At 45.5% G+C, this 7,766-nt stretch overlaps 1 protein-coding gene across 4 annotated transcripts in view; it reads right to left on the bottom strand.

Moving 5' to 3' along the window:
- Slc1a7 (solute carrier family 1 member 7) overlaps nucleotides 1-7,766 on the bottom strand; it is a 75,800-nt gene that overhangs the window by 63,773 nt on the left and 4,261 nt on the right. For all 4 annotated transcript variants that reach the window (XM_008828417.3, XM_029561261.1, XM_017796980.2 and 1 more), the window contains exon 2: nucleotides 3,005-3,084. In XM_008828417.3, the coding sequence (XP_008826639.1) occupies nucleotides 3,005-3,084 (80 nt within the window). The remainder of the gene's footprint in view (nucleotides 1-3,004; nucleotides 3,085-7,766) is intronic.

Raw genomic sequence — 7,766 nt, 5'->3', positions numbered from 1 at the left:
TTTTTTTTTGTCTTGGTAGTCAGTCTGCACTTAAATATCAACCATTTTCCTTTTTTGCTTCTTCCCTTAAAATTTATATGTATCCAGTACATTTAATTGAGAAATGTATGTTTTTTATTATGCTGTATTTTCTTTTATTTTTTAATTATTGTTTATATTTTCAATTAAAAAATGTACAAAATAAAATTACATTGCTGGTCTTGTAAGAGCTATACAATTTTCCTAAATGTATACCTATAACTGCAGCAGCTCACCTATTTCAAAAGTTGGAGTTCTGTTCATTTGTTATCTTTAAGACCACCTCAAGTTTAAAGGCTACCTTATTGTACCTTAAAGTGTATTATAACAGTGTGTTAGTTAATAAAACACTATTTTTCTTTTGAAAATAAAATAAAATAAAAATAATCAAAGGAGGGTCAGGGACAAGAGGCTTGGGGCTCAAAAGTGTATCATTCTGGGGCTGGGATGTGGGTCAGTGGTAACAACTTGCTTAGCCTTACAAAAGCAGAAACAAAAAACACAAATCCAACCCCCATCCCCAACATACAAAGGTTTAATTCTCCCTTGGTAGAAAACCGTTAAGGTCCTTTCATTCCTCAGTGACAGGTTACTCTGCACCAGCCCAAACTGTATAATAAACATATGAAACATACAAGCACACTGGCTTTTCTCAAGTTAATATTACATTCTTGTCCCAGCTAGGAGAACGTGCTCTGGTCTGGTGGGGAGAGTAAGGACTGGGGGGGTGGGGGTGGGGCTGGACAGAGCTTTGTCACCAGGAGCACAGCCCAGGGAGGGACATCTTGCCCCAGGCCACAGACTTCAGAACAGGATTTTTCTTTCCTGAGTTAAGGGACTTGCACAAGGCCAGGGCAGGAACTTAGATCTGACTACAGGGTTGACTGTGTGTGATGTCTCTGTTCTGACTAACCAACCGCCCAGGCAGCCGAGGCACAGCGAAGGGGCCCAAAGCTGCCCAGCCAGAAGCTTCATTTCCTAAGCTACTGGGAACTGTGTTTACCCAGCCAGTCTTGCCTAGAGCCAATGTGCAACTTAAGGGCAGAGAAGTGCCCACTTGACCTCTGGATCCATAGTACCCACTGCAGGGATGAGTACCCAGAAGACATAGTATGGGAGTGCTAATGCAATAGCTGATCCAGTAAGACAAGTATTCTGAGCTTATAGTCCATGGGAAGACAGATGGACAAGGCAAGAAGTGAGACACACAGAATAGACAGTGAGTGCCTTGTGGATGTGGAGACCAAAACAAAGTGGGACGGAGCAAGATGGTGAGGGGGCCCCAAGTGGGGACTGTACAATGTGGAGATCTAAAGGAAGAAGAGAGAAGGGTATAAGGCACTGAGAACACATGCTCCAGGTAGAAGGAACAGCATACATGGAGGCCCTGAGCTGGGGAAAGGTCTGTTCTGCTCAGAGGGCCAGTAGCCTACAGGACTGGAGCGGGTATGACATGAAATGAGGTGGGAGAGGCAGGGCAGACCATGCAGAGCCTCGGAAGCCAGGTTAAGGATTTAATTGTTTATTTTAAATGTCATGGAAGACACAGAAGGTAAATGAATGGCTTGGCCCACTCTGATTTTTCCTGAGACTGTTCTGGTCACTGTGTGGAGACTAGATGGGTACAGAGCGAGAACCAAGGCAGGGAGGCCAACAAGGTGACCGTGGAGTCCAGCTGAGGAAGAGAGAACCCTGCCCTGGTGTGGAGGGGTGAGCTGCTCCACTTCAGAGATAGTCAGCTTATGTAGCTGATGGTCTGGTGTTGGATGAGGAAAAGAACCAGGGCACTGGGCAGATAGAATAGCCACGTACTGACAGCGGAAAGCTGGGGAAGGAACTCTGTGCTGTAAAACCTCAAGTTGGTGACAATGAACTTCAAATTCTGTGACCATCCGTGTTGGAGATATCAGGTGGCTTGTTAATAGAGTGTGGGGCTCACAGGACACACAGGAGAGAAAGGGTGCTCTGGCCTAGATGGTTGTGGTTTGGATCTGAAATGTCCCCCACAAATTCATGTGTTGACGGCGTGGTCTGTGACATTAGCAGTATTCAAAGGTGGGGGCTTTGGGAAGTGAATAGGTCATGGAGGCTTTGACCTCACTCTCTGATATTCTTTTTTTTGGGGGGGGGGTTGAGACAGAGTCTCTCTATAGCTCCAGCTGGCCTGGAGCTCACTATGTGGACCAGGCTGGCCTCAGAGATCCACCTACCTCTGCCTCCTGATTGCTGGGATTAAAGGCGTGCACCACCACACCCAGCCTGATACTCTTTTTTTAATTACCTAATTACTTTTATTTTATGTGTGTTTTGCTTACATGTATGTAATTGCACCACTTGGGCACAATGCCCACAGAGACCAGAAGAGGGTTTCATGAAGTAACTGTTCTGGGCCAGTCCTGACTCCAGGTTATGCCTGGTTTGGCATTCTCCCAGCCACTAGCTTCCCCTAGCAATACATTTGGGGCTTTTCACAGCCCTGACTATGGACTAGAAGTGCAACCAAAACTACTGTAGCAAGATCTCTCTGACCTCCACCTGGTCCTGCCTTTATAAACTCTGTACCCTGAGCTTCCGCACTGAGAGCATTTCAAAGGCACTATCCTCTCTCAGGAGTTTATCAATAAAGAACTCCTTTTCCTTTTAAATGGCTTATGTATGTGGTGGTGATCTGTAATTTTCTTGGCTGAGTATAACAGTCAGATCTCCTGGAACTGAGTTACTGACAGTTGTTAGCAGCTATGTGGGTACTGGGACCTAAACCTAGGTCCTTGGCAAGAACAGCCAGTGCTCTTAATTGCTGTGTCTCTCCAGACCCACTGATAGATTCTTAACCCAATGGGATATTGGGAGGTGATGAAAGGCTTATGAAGTGATAGATGGGGCTAGCTGGGGCTCTGAACTGGGATATTTGTCTCTACCTCACAAGAAGGGGCTCACCCCTCCACAGTAGGCTCCTCTGTGCCTCCCCCTCCCACCTGCTTCTCACCTGGAGACCACCAGTGGTAGGATCAGCATCTTCAACATCCTCATCAAGAGCTCACCAGGGAACTGGAAATAACTAATCTCCTGAAAATACAGCAAAAGCTAGGTTACAACAGGTGGTGCAGACTTGGCATTGTTTACTTCCTTACCGTCTTCAAAGCACTATCCAGTCTGCTCCCTCGTGCCTGGCACCTGAGCAACAGTGGCCAGGGATAAAGAACTGATTGGGAGTCAAACAGACCTGAGGTCCAATCTCGGTAAGCCCCCTTCTTTATAACCAGCTCGGTGTCCTCAAGCCCACTGAGTTTTCTCACCTCTGACAGAAGGATAATAATTAGCTCATGGTCATTGAGACACTCTACTGAGAGTCTGAACATGAGGACCTCTCACCACATCTGAGTGAGTTAAGTCATCCCAGTAAACAGCAGCTCTACCCATCTGTACCGTTCACCCACCATCCATGTGAAGTCTGCTCTACTTATCAGAGAGTAAGTAGCCAAGAGGGCAGGCCTGCATATTCATATTCTGCAGATTTCATAGTTCTGACAACTTGTCAGAACCTCTTGCAGAAGAGACTCTAGCCTGGACAACGATGGGCCAGTGACGGGTGGGACCACACTTTGAGCAGGGCTGCTTGATTACACACCTCCATTTAAACTTAAACCTTCATATTAGAAACCCGAAGGTGGACTTTTAGTTCCTCTTCCCAGTGTGGTCACATTGAATAAACCTCCTTGCCCTGCTTTGCGCTTGTTTCTTTAACTGGCCTGTTGAAGATGAGGGGCCACGCCTAGCTTATTAGAGCAGCCAGGGCCCAGGCTTAGACCCTCCTGAACCCACTAACAAGCTGTTTCCCAGTGACCGGCCGAGGACTGGCACCCTCTGCTGTTGTTGTTTTCTTGGTCTAATGTAACTGGATTGCCATTCCTAAAGCTTCAAGTCTCCCGTTTCTGGTGACACTAGATTGGGACCATTTCTCCAGAGGGGGAGGGTGTAGGCAGAAGGATCTGAAGACACCATCCTAGTAACATTTTGGTTCCTGAAACTTTTTAAACCTGTGTCAAGCTGGGAATGATGGCTCATGCCTTTAGTCCCAGCACTTGGAAGTCAAATGCAGGTGGATCTCTTTGAGATCAAGGCTACCCTGACCTTCATATCAAGTTTCAGGTCATCTGGGGCTACAGGGAGCCCCTGTCTCAAAAACAAAAAGAAAAAGAAAAAGCTGTGTCAAACATAATGATTTATTAATGGTGTGATGTTTGAGAAGCCCCAAGCCATAGAACTGGGGTACTGTAAAGATCCCATCCAGCCCACTCATTTCATAGAAAAGGAAGCTGAGTTGGGAGAGGTAGGTGACATAGTCACCTAGTGACATGTAAGAGAGAGAACCATGCTTCCTAGGTCCATTATGTTACCATTTCCAATGAATCAGAAAGAGCTCACAGAAGGGGCTGGAGAGATGGCTCAGTGGTTAAGATCACTGACTGCTCTTGCAGAGGACCTGGGATTGATTCCCAGTACGCATATGGCAGCTAACAACCATCCATAACTCCAGTTACAGGGGATCTGACATCTTTTTCTGACCTCTATGGGCATTGCATGACACAAGTGCACATATACACATGCACACAATACACTCATACACACACACACACACAAATATATGTCTTGGAGGTCAGTTACAAAACCAGATTAGGGACTGGAGAGATGGCTCAGCAGTTAAGAGCACTGGCTGCTCTTGCAAAGGACTGGGGTTCAATCCCAGCACCCACATGACAGCTAACAACTGTCCATAATTCCAGTTCCAGAGGATCCAATGATATCTTCTGTCCTCGGGCATTGCACAACACAGGTGCACTTACCTACATGCAGGCAATACATGCATACACATTAAAAAAAAAAGAGCTTACAGAAAAACACTTCCCTCTCTCTCTCTGTCTCTCTCTGTCTCTCTCTTTGTGTGTGTGTGTGTGTGTGTGTGTGTATGTGTGTGTAGGTCAGAGAATAACTTGTGTGAGTCAGTTTTCTCCTTCCACCATGTTGGATCTGGAGATTGAACTCAGGTTATCAGGCTTGGCAGCAAACATCTTTACCCCCTGAGCCACCTCAGCCCTAGTATTAATATTTCTAACATGATTTCAATGCTCTTTCTTATGTGGCCATGTGTGTGTGTGTGTGTGTGTGTGTGTGTGTGTGTGTGTGTGTGTGTACATATTCATGTGTGTGCCCATGTATATAAAGGCTAAATGTCAATGTCAGTGTCTTCCTCAATGTGTTCCCTTTGTGACAATTTTTGACACTCATTAACTTCCTTGCCATGAGTGGTAAGGGATTAGTTTCTGCCCTTTTCTCATCTCACTATTATGTTTATATCAACTTTTGAGTGAATTACATGGCCAAGATTAACAATGTATTTATTATTATTATTGTGTGAGTGAGAGAGAGAGAGAGAGAGAGAGAGAGAGGGAGAAATGCACATACATGGACATCAGAGGACAACTTTCAGGAGTCAGATCTTCCCTTCTACTGTGGGCTCTGGAGATTGAACTCAAGTCACTTTTACTTGCTGAGCCATCAATCATTAAATATTGTTCACTGCTGAGTCAAATAACATTCATACAGCCATACCCTATTGCTTGTATGATTTTCATTTTGCCCTGAAATTAATAATTAACTGGGTTTTTGTTTCATTTGCTTTGTTTTCTGTGAACAACTCTTAATGTCTTTTAAATGTTTTATCTATTAAAATAACTAATGAAAATTTTTCTACAACTTAAGCACAGCAGTTCCCTTTTATCCCACCCGGACCTCAGTCCAATAGCTCTCCATCTTCCTGTTCTGGTTTGGGCAACCCACTCTCTGGGCCCAGGAGCTGCCATGGCCTCTTCTTGGCTTTCATTCTGGGATTTATCATGTACAGGATCTAGTGTTCCCTGAGCCTTTGCTTTCTTGGCTCCTGTTCTTTTTTGCTGGATCATCTCCTTTGGTAGCTTCCGGAGAAAAGGCAGAGGGAAGGTAACTTCTTTGTTCCATCCGTCCCTCTGACAATGATCTGGCTCTTTGTGAGATTCTTGGTGGAAAACAGTTTGCTTTTCTGGTTTTCAGTGTACTTTATTATTATTGTGTGTGTAGATGTGTGATGTGTGGTGTGTGTATGGAGTGGGGGGGGGACAGGGTGCCCTCAGAGGACAGTTTTTTGGGAGTCTTTTCTCTCCTTCCACCTTTGTGTGAGTTCCGGGATTGAACTCAGGTTGCCAAGCTTGTGTAGCAACTGCCTTTACCAGCTGAGTCATTTTGCTGGCCCTCCTCTTCCAGTTTTGAAGGGATGCTTTTTCTTAAACTTTCTTAAAGAGGAACAGATGAACCTTAAATGTTCCAAGGGGACAAAGCAGGACTCACTAAGAAATAGGAACTGGCCCCCGTTCTGTTTAATGATAACCATATCTTCTTTCATAGCTCCACTGCTCTTGTTTTGTTTTGGTTTTTGTGACAGGGTCTTCCTGTAGCTCCAGCTGGCTTGGAACTCACTATGTAGACAAGGATGGCCTCAATTCACCTGCCTCTGCCTTCTGAGTGCTGGGATGAAAGGCATGCACTACTTCACCTGGCTCTCCGATGTCTTAAGAAATGATTTTGAGTTCCCTTCTACTCCCTGCATCACTATCACCTGCATCACCTGCATCACTCTTTTCTCTTTGGTTTGGTCTCTGGTTTTGACATTTGCAGCTTCCCTCAAATTTTCAGTGCCTTGGCTTTGTGCTCATAGGTAAGTGTGAAGCAATAAGCTTCTGGGGCTTGTCACCATGACACCTCGAGGCAGAATAGGACCTGCGGGAGGGGCCAGGAACCTCTTTGCTACCAGAATTCAGAGGCCTTTCTGTGATGCTCTGGTGAGAGGCCCTTTGCCTGGAACAAGACTGTGCCTAAACACAGTTGTTAGCTGCCAGCTGTCCTGTGGTCCCACTGGGGAGCTGCACCTAGAATGCAGGTGTCTGCAAGTTAGCCTGAAGCATGGGCCTCACTGCTGTCCCTTCCTCACCTCACACAGGACCCAGAGCAGTAGGAACTAGAGGCAGGAGGGCAAGGTGTCCTCTGACCATGTGGCTTGGAAGAGCCCTGGGGCCCTAATTATTCCTGTCACAGCATTCCAGCCAAAGTTGCTGCTTTGAACTCCTTATTTAACCTTTGCCTCGGCCTTCCTTCCTGGAGTCCTGCAGTAAAACTGCCTGGTATCTGTTCCTATGTGGTGTCAGCCTTCTGTGTCGCCTAAATAAGGTTCCCCAACTCCATTCACTTCCTGTACTGCCCAATCAACCTTCTTTCTCAATGATCCCTTCTATGCACACTTTGATTTTGGTAGTTTATAACCTTTAAAAATCCCATCAGTGCTGGCAGATGTCTGAGCAGGTAAAGGTGCTTGTTGCCAAGCCTGATGACCCGAGTTCAATCCCTGGAACCCACACGGGAGAAGGAGAGAACTGACTTCTGCGAGCTGTCCTCTGATTTCCACACGTGCACCATGGCACAAGTGCCTCTTTTTCTCTCTCTCACACATTAAAATAAATGTAATTAAAAAAAATTTAAATTCCACCGGACTCCCAGAAAGGAAAGGAAAATGAAAGCAATTATAATGCCACATGGTTTAACGAGAAGTCTCAAATGGTTTATATTTTCAGTGAGTTTTTTTCATCTGTGAATGAATGTTCCCACGAAAACTGCATCTGATAACTCAAGCTTCTGCAAAGCCTGATCAACTGATTAGAACG

Source organism: Nannospalax galili, unplaced genomic scaffold (genome assembly GCF_000622305.1).
Source record: "Nannospalax galili isolate Female #2095 unplaced genomic scaffold, S.galili_v1.0 scaffold713, whole genome shotgun sequence".
Lineage (NCBI taxonomy): Eukaryota > Metazoa > Chordata > Mammalia > Rodentia > Spalacidae > Nannospalax > Nannospalax galili.
The sequence above is the reverse complement of the archived record's forward strand: the minus strand, read 5'-3'. Positions and strand labels throughout refer to the sequence as shown.